We start from the raw sequence: 20,251 nt of genomic DNA, 5'->3' as shown, positions 1-20,251 counted from the left end.
TCTGTTCATGGTGAGATGTGAAGCTGAAAGACAGCCTCCACGGGTGCTGACATCCACGGTAGTACTGGTGAGCACTGTATAGGAGTGTGTGTGAATGGCCATAGACCTGGAAATGAAACTAAACTGAGGAAGTTAACTACAGCGCTTGTTAAAGGGGCGGCAACTGACTGGAAGCCATCTCCGACTGCTAAGTCATGGTTTCTGACCACACAGGTGAAGCAATGCAGCATTTATTTAAATAATAAATCTAAAAGAAAAGATCATAAAGTACATTTCTTTGCATTCATTTGAATCCCAAATCGAGACGCTGTAAGAATTGTTGTCCATTTATAATATTAACTTTCTCTTTCTTGGGGTTTTGCATCAATGCCTAAAAACGTCCTCTGTACCCACTTCTGTTTTCTCTATGCGCTGAATTCTCAGTAATATTGTTCTTTGATGAGAGAAGTGTGAGTGTGTCTTAGGGTGTTTTTTTTAAGTGTATGCTATAAACTCTCACTGTCTGCAGATGACGCTCTGCTTTATGTCTGTAATTAAACCTCCCCCCTCCACATCATTTCCTGGAGCAATCAAGGAAACTATTCTGTTTTCAAATTCAACTTATAGAAATGTGATAATGTTCTTCTAAACTCCCCCTGTCAGGATTCTCCAGGCTCTTTTTCCTTTTAAAATGGTCATAAGGAGATTCAGATACCTGGAAATCTCCATAAAAATTACCACATGAATACTCTAACCAATTTTCTGGCCATTTCAAACTTCTAAGAGCCATTTCTCTCAGTTATGACCTTCCATAATTACTCAGCAGCCAATCATTTAGCTAGGCTCCTGCCTGAGAAAATCCTCATCCCATCCAGGATTTTACAGCAAAGCTCAAAAGAAATCTCTTTAATTCTGTCCTCCTGGCTTTAGTGTCCACTGATAGCTTCTATTTCACCTCAGCGTTCAACCATCAGTCGTCACTCTTTGAAGTTTTGGCCTTATGACCGTAATGTATCCCGCAATGTAGCAATCCCTTCTCCCTTATCTAGCTCATAAGACAGCCTTGTGCAACTCGTAAATCAGAAATCATTGTTCATTTAACAGATCCAGGTCGGCTCCATCGCTCTGCCCTTTATCTCTCTGTGCTCCTCCAGCTTCCTTCACCTTCCTCTTTGACCTCATCCTTCAAACAAATAAATCTACTCATCGGACGTATGAGGACCCGTGTGTTACAGCGTTGAGTTGACTTTCACCTTTAAGAGATCCCTTCAAAATGTCATAGCTTGCTGACATTTACTGTGTGTGTGTGTGTGTGTGTGTGTGTGTGTAGACGCAACACAGCAGCGTCATATAGCAGGAGCTGTGAGATAGAAGCTGCACGGCCTTGGCCCCCATCACTACCATCTGTCCGTCAGCGCTCGCTTAATTTTTGCCCTCCCGCTCTCTCTGTCGCCCCCTCCATCCTGACCCCATGTGTGTTTATTAGATTAGCAGGAGTACTCAGTTCTGTCTGTCTGCTGTTAATCCTAAATCCCCCGCCTCCCGCCTGACACCTGGTTTAGATCTGCAGAGCCCCACTCCAGGGTTTGTGTTGTTACAGAGCCCATTATTACCACACCATGATGTCAGCTTTCTGTCACTGAACTTGTGTCACATGCCTGTATTGTGCTTTTAAACAATACAAACATGTGTTGTTGTCATAGAAATGCAGTTGATTATTAATTTACAGAAAACAGCAGTCAAAGGTGACAGAAGTTTGTGTTTTGGTGTTAGGATACTCCAATGCTGGGTTCGAGGTAAATCTTTTTCAAGACATATCCAAGGGTGTAAGTCACACAGTTTATGTTCACAATTTAAAGAAGAGGTGTCCTCATATAACTGTTAATTGGGGGGCTGCTACTCAGCCTTTCTTACTGCCTTAAGTAGGGATGCACCGAAATGAAAATTCTCGGCCGAAACCAAAAACCAAAAATGAGGAAACCAAGGCCGAAAACCGAAACACCCAAATAAATGATTATGCCAATTATTAGTAGGGAGACCGGGGACAGTTGTAACATTTCACTCCTTGGAGATAAAGCCATGCATTTTCTGTTTGTGTTCCACAGGCATTTTCCAGGTAATTTATTAGCAGACACTTGAAGCTGGTTTGTGTAGCAGTTTGAACACACTGGGTTAAAAGAGCTCAAAGTTATAGACAGAAATGTCAAAAATGTTAAAACTGACCCCGGTCTTCCCTACCAGTGCATTTATGGCTATGACTGTGTACTAACCTCACTAAAATCAAGGATCTCATTGAACATATCAGGCAACAAGGGTGCATGCCCCTCATCTGGTTCAGAGTGACGAGTCCTTTTTCTGCGCACTGTTTTTCTTCTCCTTCCTGCGTTGCGCGCTTCTCCATCTCCAAGCGGGTTCTCTGCATCCATCGCGGCCCGGATCATTTCTCGTAAGCGCTTCTTTATTCCCACATCCTAGTCATGATCTTTATAACACGGATCAAGTACAGTCACGATGAAGTGCGAGGTTTGCTGACAGACTAAGAGTATAATTTTAATTGTTTTTCACTCTGTGGTCTGTCTCAACCTCTTTGCTTAGAAGACGCTTTAGTGCTGCAACTAAAGGAAGAACATGCAGGCATTTTGGCCCTTATCCAGACAAGCGTGTACTGGCCGCGATTTTTGCTTGCGTCATCACAACATTCTGTTTCGAACGTGAAAAAACAAAAACAAAAATGCACTTTTGAGCCATTTTCGGTGGCCGAATTTTCCGTGCATCCCTAGCCTTAAGCCTAGGCTACTTAATAGCCGATCTGAAGTAGACAGAGAGAGAGCATCCACTTGTTTATCGATACCAGTTAGAAATCTTGTATGGATTAAAAAAAAGGAAAATATTAAACCAGTCTGCAAATATCTTTACTTATATTTACACTCTGTTACTCCTGCAATGTGTAACGCACATATTGGTTGGGCAAAGTTGTTCCGCCTCTGATCCTCACTCAAGGTACTAACAGGGTTGCAATGATTGGGGAGGAAGGTGGGTATGTGTAGCATCGCAGCTGTCCAGCAGTGCAGTGTGTCTGCGGCGCTCCTGTGTGGGGTTTACAAGCCATTTCTATGGTGCTTAGGCAAAGCCGTAATGCAATGTGAGCGCACTCTGGAACACTAATATTACGGGGTTTCAGGTGCAATGTGTAAATACCTGCACTACTGTGGAATTGCAGAGATGTAATGACATCAAACAAGGGAAGTCAAAAGCAAAAATGGCACTGTCTGCTGTTTGAAAATAATAAAAGGGTGACGCGAGTCATTTTTCATCTCACTGATTTGATCTGTCCCTCATGTGTACTGCTTTTCATCTGCAGGGATGTAACAGTATGAAGGTGCCTCTACAGCCCTCCTTTGTGTTACACTTTCTGTATCCTGATGCTTGCACCAGCCTTTTTATGATTTATTTAAAAAAAAATAGGATTCAAAATGGAATACGAGGCACATTAAGGAAAATATAAAGGCGTGTGAGGGTGTGGTAGAAACTACTAAGTAACCTATTTGGAGACGACATCTAAAAGACAAGACCATTAAAACAACATAAATGTCAGAATTTACAAATGAATACAGAAATGTAATTAAAAAAGAGAAAAATTCAGAATTGACTATATGAACATTTTCCTTCTAAAACAATTCCCTGAGATTTGACTGAAAACTGGCCGAGAGGGACCTTTTACACAAAGAGAGATGTAGCTTTCTGTTCCATCTGGTTGAATTATTTTCAAATTGTGAATTATTGACAGAGTAGTATCGATAACAAACGTGCGGTTTCGTTCCCCTCATCTCCTGTCTAACAGTGTGTCTAGATTTCACCGGTTGCGGTCTGCTTTCGATTTGGGGCTCTGTTTGTTTTTAACCCCCCACTCAATCTAATCTCCTGCCAACACTCTGGCTGACCGAGGACTGTTTGCACACGTTTGGCTTCAAGATTGAGTTTTGCCTCCTGCCTCAACCCTGAGCATGCACATGTGTGTGTGTTTTTTTTTTCCAATAAGTACAGAGCACACATCTTCCATACAATTATCCTGAGTGGCAGCTCCTGTAATGACAGCAGCTGTATCAATTACTCTGATTACTGCTCTCATTATGCTGATGACTTGCTGCTTTGAGTGAGGGAGGGAAATCAACTTTAGGGAATACACAAACACACAAACTTGCCCACCACATGAAAGAATTAAACGTTCTTTTGAGATGATAAATGATTTAAATACATCAATAAATAATGCATCTCCACCGCCTCTTAGTCTGCTAAAGGGAAGCAAAAGCCCCCCAAACAATGGGTGCTTTTATCTTGTGCTGGTGACATCATTTGAAGCCAGAATTGGATAAACTAGTGGATGCCTTGCGTCTTTCACCAAACAACACGCAACAAAAACACAATGTTAAGGATCCCTCAGGTTGGTACAGTCCACAGCAAAACAGATTTTTGTCGATCTGTAGTAGACTCTCCGTTTTAAGAAGTTCATTGAGTCGTTTGTTGGAGTTTGAAATGTTTTCTCTTGCTGTTCCTCCCCTACTCTGCTAATCTGGTGCCCACAGCACCACAGGAGCTTCATTTGTCAACAGAGCTGTCAATCACATCATTGCACCCCATTTAGTAGCATCAGATAACCAATTTAAACTCAAGTTCTCATAAAACAAACATTAGGATTTAAATCAGCATAAAAATAACTAACTGTGATGACAGAAATCATGTTTGGGAAGAAATTATTTGACGTGTACATTGATTTTATAGTTTGACCTATGTCCCATCTGTTAACATGGAGGAAGACAGGCTCATCGATCTTTACTGGGGAGCTCTAAATGTTTTGGCTTCACTTTTGGGGAGTTGTGCTACCATAGACTGTATAAATGATGGACGTAGTATCTGTGACGTCACCCATCTGTTCCTGAGAGCTGTTTTGAAGCCAATCGACGGCGGCAGCCATATTGGTAATGCTGAACTCAACCAGGCATAGTGTGACATAAAGGGGCGGAGTTTGAGCCTCTTAGCCAACAGCTATGTATTCCCGCCTGTCAGTCAAGTCAGTCATGTCCTTATTTGGGCAAAAACTCTAATCTTAATATCTTCTGAACCGTCGCGTTAGAAAAAAATTTCACTCCCTGTACAGTGTGTGCCGAGAGAGAAATTAGCTACGTAAAGCCAAGCAGTTTTTTGAACCAGGCTGTAAACATGTTTATTAATGCTGCAAAGATCATCTTTTTTGAATTGGTGTCTGTGGTTTCTGGCGTTTCTGCAGCCAGCCTCAAGCGGATTCTCGATGAATTGCAGTTTATAACACTTCCACATGGGCTTCATCGTTTGAGACCGGAGGTTGCTGCTTGTGTGCTACCCATCCTTTAGTACAGTCATTGGTTAGAGCAAATACAAATGCTTTTTTCACTCCTCTAAATCATTATTTTTCTCTCCACAGTGAAGCCGTCCAAGCCCAGATGCTACGCTGAGGGACCCACACTAGAAGGCAAAGATGTCGTGCTGAGGTGCATATCCAAAGAGGGCACCAGCCCTCTGCAGTACAGCTGGAAAAAGACCAGCGATAGCAAGCTGCTGCCCGCCTCAGCTGTGTTGGGTAAATTACCCTTTTACACACACACTACCAAAGAATTTCAAGTCCTACACACACCTCATGTATCACTTTAACACCATCTTTTTGGATGTGTTCTCTGCCCTCACTACAGACCCTGTGGCAGGAACTGTCAACGTGAGAAACGCATCCTCTAGTGCATCCGGCACCTACAGCTGCACCGTGGCCAACCGAGTCGGCACTGAGGAATGTATACTAAATCTGAACGTGACGCCTCGTAAGTACACTAAGAACTGCATGCAGAGCTGTAGCTGTAGTCTGTACTGTATCTACTACACTTCTGACAAGAGTGCAGTTATGTGGCCAGTCAGCCAAAACACCATACAAAAAGTCATGCTAGCAGGCCTATGGGGCTCTACATGCTCACAGTGACGTACTAACAAGCTGAAGTTTAGCAGGTTTAATGTTTTCCAAGTTAATTGTTTAACTAAGCCAGCTAATTATTGATACAAGACATGATGTAGCTGAGAATGTCCAAATAATTGACTAAAAAGAGTTTGTATTTTTTCGGTGCAGGAAAAGATATAACGCCAAAGTGTTTCAATTCATTCAAAGGGGGAATACATTATTGTAACAAATTCAATTTCACATCCACCAATTGTTACTATGGCATAGCACAGATTTACATGAACAAGTGCTTGATCTGTAAAGCTTAGGAACACTGTACCCATCTGTCTCCTACAGGCAATGTAATATCATTTGAAGTCTTTTTTTATCTAACTCAGTTAAAAGCGTCAAGGTATTTATTTTCCTTTAATTTTAAGATTAGGAAATGAGCAACCTTCAACATTTAAAGGCTGTTATCATGAAATCTTTGCAGGTTTTTCTTTAAAGCGTTACTAAACAGTTCCCTCATTTAGCTAACTAATGTAACCCAAGATGAGGTATTAAATTCTTAACCAGTGATAAGCCAGCTGATAAGATAAGATACTCCTTTATTCGTCCCACAATGGGGGAAATTCCTGGAGTTACAGCAGCAAACAAGAAGTGTACATTACAAGAATTTATTTATTTAAAAAAAATGTCCATCAAAGACGACAGTTTGGCCATAATTCTCCTGTCAGCCACCACCTCCACAGGGTCCAAGACTGAGCTGGCCTTCTTCACCAATTAGTTCAGTCCTGCTCTCCTGTATCCTGTCTGCCCACAGCAGGTGAAATCCTTCCAATGTGGCGTTCGTGTATGGTGTTAGCTCTGTTAGCATGATGCTACTCTGCCAGTATTCCTCTGGTGCTTGGTTAGCTCGTCCACCTTATCGTAGATAGATCTTACATTCCCCATAGTGGTGGGTGGGAGGACAGGTCGATGTCATCTTTTTTAGCTTGCGCCTCAGTACCAGCACGTTGTCCTTGCCTCCTTCTCCTCAGCTTGCAGGGAACATCGGGCCTGGCATCGTTTAGCATCGACAATAGACCATCCATAAAGCCATGTCCGTTGCTCAGCTCTCTAAATATAAATCTCTATATGTGCTGTTGTAGTAACTGTACACACCTCCAGGCTGAATGAGCACATTGTTTGACCTTCTCAACTTATGCCCTTCAAAAGATGGGATTTGTGGAATCACTGGGTTAAAAACTCACTTTTCATTGTGAAATTTTTCCTGCACATGTAAAGGTGTCATTTCCAGTGTTTCTTGAGCAACAAATGAGCTGAAGCTGTGAAGCTGGAAGCTTTAGTACCACGCTGTGACAGCACTGTCATCTCAGAGTGTGGCAGCATGGGGCAGCCAGAGCTGAGTGCTGGAGCATGATGTTGATATTACACAAGAACAGTGACATTTCAGTGTTGTTTTTAAGGAGCTTTTTTTTTTTTTTTAACGCCTGTCATTGTTTGGTCTTGTTACTGAGTTTGGTTTGAATACGCTCAGGACCACAGTCTTGTTAGTGTGCTTATAAGCTGCAGAAAGTGTCAGAGATGTACTCAAGCTTGCCCCTACTCTTTGACTCTGCTTTGATCTAGCTTCTGTTCAAAACTCGTGATTAAGGGCCAGACAGACTCAAACCAACTGTGTTTCCCTTTGCACGAGCTCTGAGGGCTGCACACAAATGTGTAGTCAGCAGATGATCAAATTTACATCACAGGCTTTATATACTCTTGGTGCAGGGGTGGATGTCTGTGGGTTTCTTAGTTGAAAGTGAAACTTTTCTTCTTCTTGTTTTCATTTTACAATTTGCAATTCTCTTTCGTTATCAATCAGGGGATTGTTTACTTCAAAATAAAGCATGTTTCTTCTCTTCCAAATGTTCTACAAGTTAAATGAAAAAAAGACAAATGAGACTCAAAGAAGCAACCAAAGAAATTTGAAAATGTAAAAAAAAATCTGCAGTACAAAATATCTAGGCTGGATGGATGGAAGTGTTGTACAAAAAAAATAATAAAAATAGAATAAATTAAGAAAAAAAAAAAAAAAGGTTTACATAAAAAATAAAAAGATCCCCCCATCCTAATCCCAACCCAGCCCCGACCCCAAAACCCACCCCACACTCCTAAGGTGAAGAACACAATATATGCAACAATTATAATAAAACAATAAAAATTAAATAAATAAATAAAAATTAAAAAAATAAGTTGCTGAACGTTATTGGTTATCAGCCAGTTAAGGTGCTGGATGCTAATAGATGGTGACTTAGTTGTTAAATCTTGAACAGCCCAAACCAGGGTCAAAGCATCCCCCTCTTCCTCGTTAAACATCCAACACTACTTTCAAAAGGTCTTCATAGAGCACCAAACCTCAGCTCTGTTGATATCACTGCTTCCAACACTACATTTACCAAACCTCATAATCTTTTCCTCTCCTTGTTGTCCAGCTCCCAACACTGCAGGCATCATCGCAGGAGCCATAATTACAGTTCTCCTGATCCTCCTAATTATTGCCATCATCCTGTTCTGCTGCTGCCGCGCCCGTCACAGGAAGAAGTACGAGAAGGAGATCTGCAACGAGATCAGGTACGCTTTCGAACACATCAGAGAGACTCGGCTCTCACACACCAGAAGCTCCTTTTGATGGAGGAATATTTGGTCTCTTTCCTCTGTAATGAGAAATGTGTCTCAGGTTTTACAAGAGGGGATTATATGCAACCCCTCAAGTGCCTACTCTTTAAAATGATTGCGCTCAGCTGCCCATACAGAGTAACCTGTGGTCATCTCCGACACACACACACACACACGCATACACACACACAAAAAAACACGTCTCCGACAGCTCTAACAGCCTGAGAATAGTTTTTCTCCATCAGCGTTTCTCTTTTTTCACCCCTCCTCAAATAAACAGCTGTGGTAATCAGTTTGAAAGCTTTGTTTGCTCTGTGGATCCTGTGTCATGTCGGCTGCTGGCTAACTCCCCCCACCTCACCCTCACCCCCTCCACTGCCACCTACCACCCCCCCTCCCCAGCCCTCCATCCGGCCCGCGGGCTCTGTACCACCAGCGGGCTTCCTATCACTCTGCTGCGAGCTGAATTTGTCTGAGACCACAATGTGACACTGCTCTCGCTGTAGGACAAAGAGGATTAGACCGCTGGTGCTCGTCTCGTACACACAGACACACACATTCTCTGAAAACAGCACAACACGAAGCTGCGGACTAAACAAGCTGCAGCCCCTCAGGCTCACTTTGATTGAGCATTTAACTGGATTATTGCTGCTTATTAGTAGTTAATGTGGTGGCAGAGGAAGCAGGGGGCATATCTGTGTTTGGTTGCTCAGCTCAATCGCTAAAGGCTATTACACACAGTCTGTGTGGTGCAGCCCCGACCAATCAAATGGGCCGACTCCAATTATCTGTGCCTCTTTATTGAGTCCAATCATGTTTCGCTCTTGAAATGACTCCTGCAGACTCCTTGAGTATTCATTGTTTTCCTCTGTGTGGGCAGCTACTGCTCTACACTCCAGAATGTTGTACCTGGGCGTCATCTGACTTTATTTTGGTTTAAAGCCACTGAGAAAGTCATTGTTTGTATTCAGTTTGCCTGACTTAATGTTCAGGCATAGACTATGCACCAGAACAAGACATCAGGCATACCCACCGGCATACTACCAATTAGTTTGTGGACTTTGTCATTTTGCCTTCTTGTTTCTTTTAAGGGTTCTGTTAAGATGATAGGCGGGTTAGTTATTGCTATGCTTCTATCCTAGATGAAATGTTGCTGTAAGTGCTGCCTGTCAATCACTGTTATGGTGCATTTATTGGTATTAATGCCCCTTGGATTTGACACTTTTTAGTGTTATGACCATAGACTGTATAAAATATGGAGGTAGTATCCGTGATGTCACCCATCTGTTTCTGAAGCGCTGTTTGAGGCAAATCGTCAGCGGCAGCCATATTGCTGCTGTCGAGCCAGTGTGACATAAAGAGGCGGAGTTTGAGCCTCCTAGACAACAGCTGCAGCGTTCCCAGACTACACTCGTCTTTTGTACCAGGCTGCAAACATGTTTATTTCTGCTGCAAAGATCATCTTTTTCCCATTCATGTGTATGTGACTTCTGGTACTTCCGGAGCCGGCCTCAAGCGGATCCTTGATGAACTGCAGCTTTTTTAAAGTTATATTTTTTGGGGCATTTTTGCCTTTATGGATAGGACAGCTGAAGAGAGACAGGAAATGTGGGGAGCAGTGAGAGGGGGGGACATGCAGTAAATGGTCCAGGCTGGAATCGAAACTGCAACCCCTGCGACGAGGACTATAGCCTCTGTATGTGGGGCACTTAGACCGCTAGGCCACCAGCGCCCCAGAACTGCAGCTTTTAACACTTCTGCATTGGACTCATATTTTTAGACCGGAGGTTGCTGCTTGGTCATGACCAGGGTTTGAAATAGATAGACAGGCTTGATTGACTTTTAACATTTTCTAAACAAAGAAAAGCAGTTAAAAATCTGTCATCTGCTGGCAGCACCTGCTTTTAGTTGGGGTAAGGGTTGGTGCATACAACTAATGTAGAACCTGTACACTCCAGACTGCTGTATGAGAGGTGTTCAGGTTTCCATTAGTAGTCTGAGTAGCATTGACCAATCATGCATCAGCAGGCCTCAATGAATGAAGGAACAAACAGTCCGCATGGAGAGCAAAAGCAAGCTATGGTAATGAATTTAACATTTTATAAAGTTGTTTACTTCTTGAGGACAGACCTGACAAAACTTATATTTTTATTTGGTATGTTTATTGTTTTTGGCTTGTACAGCTGAAGTTAAGCCTCTGTGAAATGTAGAATTTACAGTGAAACTGAGACTCAGCTGAAGATCAGAATTTCCTATGGGGGGGATTCAAGAAAAGTACCAAGAGTACCAAGAAATGATGGGGTTTATTTTGATTTGTTTTTTTAACTTAACACATGGTAGCTTCTTAAGTAAATTTGCAGCAGGAGTAGGACTTAAAGGAAGACTTCACTGTAAGTCAGTTATGAATGACCACTGTCACGACCGAACATACAGAGAAGTTGGCCATTTGGTTCCAGAGGCATATATCATAATCAGAGGGTTCAAACAGTGCTGGTTTCCCAGTATATTGTTTGACATCCACCTCCTAACTTCAAGGCTATGGAACTTTTTGTGTTTGTTCCTTTAATCCAACCACAATAAAACTGTGACATGTCAACATATAAAACTGTTGAGGGCAGAGGAGTACTTGCTCAAGGCACTGTTACCAAACCCCAAAGCAAATGCTGCCATTTGGACTGTTATTATTCTGATGATTATAATTTTACTTAGAAATCAGGAGGCTGTTTCCCCTTCTTACAATAAGTCCATGTTTTGAGGTAACCTAATGAAAGTGAGTTGACAGTCTTGTTGTCTTGTTTTCTTAATGTGCTGATGTCTCTGTTTCTCCTCAGAGAGGACGTCCCTCCTCCAAAGAGTCGTGTTTCTACAGCCCGCAGTTTCACTGTGGGCAGCCAGCGCTCCTCCCTGGGCTCCATGTCACCTTCCAACCTGCATGAGTACGCCCTGAAGCCTCAGTACGACAAGATCCCTTCATCGGAGGAGTATGAGAGGCCTCCAAGCCGCGCCCCACTACCCCCACCCACTGCCCCCAAGGTGGCCGGCCCCAACCTCAGCCGCATGGGCGGCATCCCCGTCATGATCCCTGCACAGAACAGGGACGGCTCCATCGTCTAGCCTAAGGGGAGGATGAGGGGAGGGGAGGGATTGGAGGAAGGTAGAGGGACATAAACAAATGAAGACGGGCTGCCTCGGCTGACTTTTAGCTCTTCATTCTTTACAGAACGGGAGTTTTCTCCTCTTCTGAAGACCGGCTCTGCTGTGGAGAAACCGAGTTTTACTGGAATCACAACAGAGCACATTAACTTTTTATCAAATACAAATACAAAAAAAACTTTTATGAATTTTACTTCCTGGACTTTGTCACAGAAAAATGAATTAGTATGGATATAAAGCAGAATGGTCAATATACAAATTATATTGTACATAAGTGGATGGATGCATGTTTTTCTTTTCTTTTTTTATATAGATGGCCCTTGCTGTAGAGATACTCTATGTTCAAAACAGATCCAGGCCCCTTATTGGCCAGCTGTGCAGCTGTGTGCATGCATGTTTGTGTAGACCTGCAGTTGTATGTGTGCGTGGATACAAATGTGTGTGTATGAAAACTAGGTTGGGAAATGTATTGCTCATTTATCGTCCTTTAATGCCTACATGACTCTACGATCATTATTCAGTTTAGTCTCTGCTCGTATCGGACAGACGTTTAAATCCACACATTTACCATCAGACGAGAAGTTCTGACCTTTGGAAGCAGATTTATTAGAAGGAAACTTGCGAATGTGAATTAATCCTGTGACAGAGTTGAAAATTTAGGTCAGCCATTTTCTGTTGAACAGTTTGCTGTTTGAATCATCCAGTTGGGCAAAGTTGGGGGGGGGGGGAAGCACTCAGGATTGGCTCGTGGTGAGGGGGAGGTTTATGCCGCTTTATCCTGTGATTGGGTGGATTATTGCTTCTTGACTGAGCTTTAAAAACAATAAAAGACTGTCATCCCTCCCCCGCACAACTTAGAGGAGCTAGTGTAAAGGAAAACAAGGGGGTCAGCTGCAAGGCAAGGTTCACCGAGCAATCTGCTTTGATTATGTTTGACCATCAGCAGGCCCCTAACCCTGTGACCACCACATGTGGCCCTTCTACACACCGTATTAGGCAAAGAGCACCAGGTCTTAAACATTATCTGTCGTATCTGTGGCCCCCCCTCAGATCTGCAGTGTGTGAAGTCCTCTTTTATTTGGATTACAAGGAGCCAATATCTTGATTAACCTTCTCTCTGTGGTCGACAGGAAGCCTCACACAGCTTCTGGTGTTAATTGGACTTTTTAATGAAGGATGTAGAGCTTGAGTACATGAAGAGAAAATGCCCACAAAGAGGAACAAATGTGAAAAGCCTTAGAAAGCTGAATGATACACTTTGATTTAAGTTTGTTTTGTTGTCTCTCAGTGCTGGATCAGAAATGATTAGACGTATATTAGAGCTTTTCTAAACTTCTGATACTATTTCCTCCTTCCTGATCGCAATTCTGAGTCATGAATTTGCAAATAACAGACTTAATAATCTTCATCCTTGAACATGAACATATACAAATTCCAAACAACTTTCTAGTTTATCTTGTTTGACAGCCATCATTGCTTAAAAATCACATATTGATATTTCTGACTAATAAACATTCACATTAGGAGACGAGTCTGAGGTACACCTTTGTTTCTTGTGTCGGCTAAAGAGCCTGAGAAAGACATAATGAAACAGACACATTGATTCTGTCTCGGTATCCTCACCCATTGGTTTCTCAAAAGGTGTTATGAAGCCCAAAGATGGTGGAAATGACCAAAACCGTTTTAGAACCAGGCTGTAAACATGTTTAACTCTTCTGTAAAAATCTACCTTTTTAATACGACTTTAAACAAGTTCTCATCCACTTTAGGAGCCTGTCTCAGCTGAACACTAAGGGGAAGGCAGTTTTTTCCACTTCCCTCCTACAGAAACAGCTCAGTGGCTGTAGCAACACAACTCTCCAGAGAGCCATCCACCAGAGACAGACTGTTGTTGTTTGCAAACTTTAAAAGATAAACAACCTTAAATCTGTTCTGCTCTGAAACAGTTGTTGACTCTGGATCAGCTGCAACACAACCATGAAGCAAAGATCCTATGGTGGCAGCTGTAGTGATTTGTGGTGTATGCATCTGTTTTTGAGCAGAGGGAATAGTTTTGGGTACATCAAGTTGTTCTTAAGGGAGGGTAATAAATTAGAGTATTGGATTTAAACAGAGACAGGTGTACCTGCTAATACCCAGCTGTGCATTCCAGGCTGCATCAGAGGCGTGTCTGATCCTGGTCAGGGAAAAACTAGATGATAGAAATGTTTGTTCATTCAGCCAGTCCTTAACACTTAGAGGGATATTCTTGTCTTCAGTTGTTTGCAGATGTGTTTGGAAGCCCCGTAGAATCTCATCTTGTCTACTACTTTACGACAAAAACCTGATACGATTACTCAGAGTGGGCAAATTTGTATTATTTGTGCTCTTTGACGCCTTATTCTACTCCTTATTTTAGCCTTACACACACCTCCCCTCAGTGCACCCCTGTACAGCCCTCACGGCTGTAACTTCTATTGTGCCTTGTAGCCCCAGTTGAGTTGTTTCATAGCAGCCCGCCAATGTGTGCAGGAGCTCCGTGCAGTAGCATCATCCTGAGCGGCTGTCACAGCCACTAGAACAATATATTTATCAGTACACAGTGAGAATATCGATTGTTTTCTGTTGGATTTTCCACACACTCACTCACCTCATAGAAATCTTCTCAGAGCTTCAAAAGCCACTATCACTGTCTTAAAGCTTTGTTTTTGTATTCCAAACATGACTACATGTTTTTTTAAAACTTTATTTAAAATGAAGTAAATCGGTGTGTTCTGGTTTTTTTTTTAACAACATAAACGATTCTTGCTGTTTGTAGAAGTATCCTGTCGAAGTAACCGTATCTAATCACAACACAGTGGAACGATGTAAGATGAAGATGTTTGTATGTAAATGTGATGCTCTGCCGTGCTGTGCTTGGCAAATCTATATCTAAAACAGAAGAGGAGGGGCAGTGTGGGTCTTTTGTGTGCTTTGTGCGAGTGTGTGTTATGTTTTTTGTGCGTGAATTGTAGGATGTAAGAGGAGGTGACAGTCGCAGAAACATCTCGGCCCTGTGCTTCCTGGTAGATTGGATGTTGCACCTGCTTTCTAACAGAGGAAAGTGGGACCCAGGCAAAGAAATTACATCTGTCACTTCCTTTTTGTGTGTGTGTGTGTGTGTGAGAGTGAGAGCGAGCGTGTTGTTCATGAAGGGAGTTTGCTGTCAGGATTGGCCCCTGTAGGATTCTAGTTAGACTTTCACCTGCTGACAAACTGTACAGAGCTGTGAGGGAGGCGGTGTCCCTCTGTGTGCTCACAACATTAACTACTACTAACAATATTAACTGTAGCTTTGAAATCAGCATACTAATATTGTATGAAGATCTCTTTTGAGGTTTGCACACTGTGTGAAAACCAGTTTTTCTTTTTTTGTGTGTATTTTTGTGCTGTATTTTTGAATAATAAAAGTCCATGAAAGTAAAAAAAAAAAACTCAGCCCACTTGTTTATTTGTTTATTCACAGTATGTATTTTTTTAGCAGCTGTGGACTCGAGCATGAATAAAACTCAATTTCCCTCCTCTCCAGCGGTGCGTGCTCTCCGGGGACTCAGCCTCCTGCAGCTTTTTGACTGTGATTAATTTTAATCAGGCAGTAAATTCCGCCCCTAACACCAGGTGAGGTGACTTTCTAACCTCCTAATGACTGTAATTAATCAATGGCACAACAGATGCCTGCTGCCTCCACTGCCCCCGCTGCCCCTCATTCAGTTCCAGTGTACACAAAGTTTATGACCTGGCTCACCGAAAAGCAGACTCTTTATTAATTTGCTGGTTTTTAATAATAATTCAAACAATCATAACTTCAAGGATAGTTCACTTTTTTGAAGTGGGATCATATGAGGTACTTGTCAGTCGTAAGTGTAATACCCAGAGGAGATGCTGGTCCACTCAGCCTTTACATTGAGTAACCAGCTGGAGTACCAGCTTGGGAGCTGTAGGCCACACACTGCTGCAGACAGACAGGACCGTTTATACAATGTAATTGAGCTAAGTTAAACAAAGTTCAACTCAAAAACTAATGTTGGTGTAAATGAAGGCTACACGGAGGAAACCCTCTATGCTTTACTTCTGTCATCAGAGTACCACTGTGTCTGCCACCTTTTTTCAGACCACACGCATGTCTTTTCCTTATACACACACAGCAGACCGATCAGCTGTTCAGCATCCACTTCAAAGAAAAAAATATATATAATAAGAAAAACATCCCATTTGATTAGTAGAGGACAGACAAGTCATGAAATCATCAGGTATTTAAAAAAATAATGCAAAACATTGAAATCAACGACTTAAGAATTAAAATAATTTAAAATAAACACTAATTTGGACCATGCTAAGGACATCTGCCTGAACATCTTGCTGTACATTCTTGCTCTTCAGGTGAATAGAGGTCAATGGGAAAATGGAATGTAAATGGACTGTGTTTTTATAGCACTTTCTCTTGTCCACTCAAACTGCATTCACACCACATTCATACACTGATCCCATACACACATGATGACACAGCCACCGGGGACAGTTTGGAGTTAAGTGTCAATTCAACAGTTTGACCTGTGGACAGCAGGACCTAGGATTGAACCCCTGACCTTTGATTGATTGATTGATTAATTGAGAGATGACCGACTATACCATCGAGCCAAAGCCACCAATGAAAAAGGCCATCAACAAACGTAAACCATACTTGTAAAAGTCTGATCAATCTATTCAAAAGCAAACTGGAAGCTTGTGTGAAAAAAAGATAAACAGAAGTGATGTGCTAATGTTTCCTGGCGGTGGTTGATTTCTGTAGTCTGGTGTCAATCTATTAATCAATACATTAACTGTTAGACTACTGCAATACGGTTGTTGGGCATCATTACCTCATGACACAGTGAACAAACAATGCAGTTATTTTTGGTTCCAAATGTTTGCACTATCGTCAATTAAATACAGGGGTGTTGTTTTGTTTTTTAAAGTTGTTTTGGGTAATTTCTGCCTTTATTTGATAGGGCAGCTGAACAGAGACAGGAAATGTTCGGAGCAGATAGCGAGAGAAGACATGCAGCAAATGGCCGTGGCCAGGATTTGAGCCAGCAACCACTGTGATGAGGACTATAGCTTCTATATATGGGGCATGCGGTCATAGGCGTTTCTAGCCCATTTTTGGGGCCTCTAAATTGAATCCCAGCACCCCTAAAATTTGAGAGATTTTAATTTTTAACAAGCTAGAAAAGTTTCAAAACCATACAGTACTTGGTTGAAACGTAATATTTTAACAACAAAAATACAGCAGCTCCACCGCGTCTTACATGTTGTGCATTGCATTTTAAATGAAAGTCCAAATTATAACTCCAATGTCAATTTTTGGTATTTTTGGTACTCACTATAGGGGGCTGGTTTACTCCAGATACATACATACTGTTTATGTGTATGTTGAGGAGCTGCTGTATCAAAATTAGTTGTCTTTACCCAGAAATTAGGGTTACCACATGTTTCTTTTATGATTCCAATCAATTTCTCTTTTGCTGTGGCTCAACATTTAAATAACCTTCATCAGATTTGATGGTTTAGTCCAGGCATGTCCAAAGTACGGCCCGGGGGCCAATTGCGGCCCAAGGTCCATTTATTTATGGCCCCAAACTTCCATCTTGAATTGTGTTATTTATAGCGCATAAATTAATCACTTTCTGAATCATCTGTACATTTGCAGTTTCTTTCAAGCGCACAAACAAAACTAAAGTCAATCCAGAAATGTCTCAAAAATCTTCATATGGACTAGCTGTCTAAAGCCAAAGCACTGGAAATTCTGCAAGACAGCAGTAAAGAAGAAACACAAGAACTCTTTAAGTTGAAAGGTTTTCAAAATAATGTTTTTATCATGATTTGAATTTTTTTTTTATGAACACTAAAAGTTCAGAAGACACAAGACAAGATCAAAATTATGAAATGGTACAGAAAAGGCAAAATTTGATGCATAAAAATTGTTCAGAACACAGGAAAGCAATGATTTTGTTCTTAAAATGTTGTCTGCTGGTCAGAATAGTCTTAAAAACAACATAAAAAAGAAGTGTGATGGAATCCAGATCGTGATCCTGCCATAGGAAAATAATAATACAATATTTTTTCCCACATTGCCTAACCCCAATGAAAAACATTTTCCTCCAGAAGAAGATAAAGTTTTCTAATGTTTACATGACTTGTGGAGAACTGAGGACTACCTAGTTACTGTTTTATTGAGGAAAAAATGTAAAATAATTGTTATTAAATAGATATTTCATATATGACTTTTAGGATTCCTAAGTCTCAGTAGGAGCCACTGGCCCTGATGTAATCTGACAACATCAAATGTGGCCCTCTTTGAAAAAAGTTTGGACACCACTGGTTTAGTCACAGAAAAGTGTTATACTTTTCTTTCACAAATGTGGGAATTAAATTGCATTAAAATGAACAAAACAGTGAAATGTATCTTGCCCGGCTCAGCACCCCTAAACATCCGATCCTAGAATTCCCCCCCCCCCCCCCCCCCCCCCCCCCCCCCCCCCACACACACACACACACACATAATAATCAACATAATAGGTAAAGAAGAGCTCATCTGCCTGTTGCCCTTGTGCATGACAGAGTAGAATATATTATTGGAATCTTATAATTGTGCTGCCAAAACTTAAATTGCAATCAATCCTGACCACAACATTATTTGTTTGTCTTGGCGTCATGGCTATTTGTTTCAGCATTTGCTCTGCCATTATTCAATTACAGCCTCCCCCCTGTAGCTAATGTGTTGTGTAATTACTTCAAATGCAAGCCAGCACTAATCAAAGATGTTCAAAATTAGCTCTGTAATTAACACGCTGAGTGAGGGGAAACGTCTTGTTGATGGCTGAGGGACAAGTTGTGCTCATGTTGCAACGTCTCTCTATTGTGACCACTGTGGCCCTCGTCTCACTTTTTATACACTCAACAACATGCTGGTGATCTGACGTGTGGATCGATCAATGGCTGATTATTAGCCAATAGCTGGGCTGTATGCAGGCTGCTGACAGGACGTCAATAAAAAGACTAAAGCACTTAGTAGCGGTGCTAAGCGGACGTCCATTGCTATAATTGGATGTCAGTAATAGATAGGGCCCTGGAGCATTGATCTGCGGCTCGTCGAAGTCACTCATGGGTCCTAATGGCTCCCTGGCAGCTCTGCACGTCAGACCTTTTCTCATGCGCCGGGTTTATTCAGCTGCAGCGATATCTGCACGATCACAGCCGTCCTACAAATGGATGTGGCGAGATTTAATGGCACTTTTATGGCCGTGCATTCCAAACATTCATTAAAAGGACATTAGTGATGTGTGCCGCAGATTAGATTTATGGACTAAACGCTGTTCTCTCATTGAATTAATGTACAATGAGTCATACATCATCCCTCAGTGTCCCTCTGTGTAATATCCATTTATGGCATTTTTTCTACCTCTAGCAAAGCTGAGGAGAGAGAGTGGAGTTCTGCTAAGCACCTGGGGATTTGTGCCTGCCTTCCCACCCCCCCAACCTCCTTCCAGGGTGAGGTATTAATTGTTTGCAAAGATCAAGGAGGCTGGTATAGCAAAAAAAATCTCATTGGTTCCTCAGCAGGGTTTCCCTGGCAACCTTATCTAGTTGTACACAGTCTAAGCCTGCTGCTGGCGGGATGATTTATCTTGTAAAGCGTGATTCGCTCCCCGCTAACAAAAGAGGCCTCTAAAAGCTCGGGTCTCCTCCGCTGTGACGTCTGCTGTCACAGACGCTAAGCTCTCTGCCGTTTTTAGACAGTCAGGTTGGGAGAGGGTTGCAGGGGGACTTCTGGGTAGGATGGAGGACTATGCATATGCATGAAGAGCGAGCTCCATCAGTTCCATTGGCACAGCAGTGCATTAACATTTTGGCTTGGCGCTTCCAGCACTTTGGTTGTAAAATGACACAGATTATGATGTGAACATACAGTAGGCTTTTACGGCCTCATCGGATGAATGCATGAAGAGCTACATTTTTGGATTTGGTCCCTGTTGTTTTCTGTTGCAGCTGTATTCAGATGAAGACAGATTATATTTTAAGTGCAGAATCTGGGTTCCACTAAGCAGACAAACTCAGGCTCTGAAGTCGTGCATTTGGCTGCTACACTCTCTTTTCAGTTGTCTTCCCTTCTTAATGACCATAATGACTAAAGCCAGCAGGAAACGTAATCAACAAGAGCCCTCTAATGATGTAATCAAGGGTCCAATGTACACATTAGGAAGCATTGATGAGTATTACAATCATTTTAAATGCAAATCTGTAGTATTGGCTCAGTCTGTAATCACTCATGTTGTGTTCACACCAGACGTGAATATCACTTGCTTGGTTTATTCGTGCGTATTTGAATGCCAGAACTTTCTCTGCTTTCGCGTGTCAAATTGTTTGTACATGAGTATCCAAAGACGCAATACTGGTATGCTAATTGGGGCAGTGCAAACTTGTTTATACAACGGATAGCTG

General features: G+C 42.0%; 1 protein-coding gene across 2 annotated transcripts in view; it reads left to right on the top strand.

Annotated features, from left to right (window-relative positions):
* cxadr (CXADR Ig-like cell adhesion molecule) overlaps nucleotides 1-14,490 on the top strand; it is a 72,620-nt gene extending 58,130 nt beyond the window's left edge. For both annotated transcript variants that reach the window (XM_034683374.1, XM_034683375.1), the window contains 4 exons: nucleotides 5,438-5,593; nucleotides 5,703-5,825; nucleotides 8,416-8,554; nucleotides 11,431-14,490. In XM_034683374.1, coding sequence (XP_034539265.1) covers nucleotides 5,438-5,593; nucleotides 5,703-5,825; nucleotides 8,416-8,554; nucleotides 11,431-11,713 — 701 coding nt within the window. In that variant the 3' untranslated portion in view covers nucleotides 11,714-14,490. The remainder of the gene's footprint in view (nucleotides 1-5,437; nucleotides 5,594-5,702; nucleotides 5,826-8,415; nucleotides 8,555-11,430) is intronic.
* The last annotated feature ends 5,761 nt before the right edge of the window (nucleotides 14,491-20,251 follow it).

The sequence above is a fragment of the Notolabrus celidotus genome, chromosome 5 (genome assembly GCF_009762535.1).
Source record: "Notolabrus celidotus isolate fNotCel1 chromosome 5, fNotCel1.pri, whole genome shotgun sequence".
NCBI classification, from domain to species: domain Eukaryota; kingdom Metazoa; phylum Chordata; class Actinopteri; order Labriformes; family Labridae; genus Notolabrus; species Notolabrus celidotus.
Note: the sequence above shows the minus strand (reverse complement) of the source record. Positions and strands in the feature narration are given on the sequence as shown.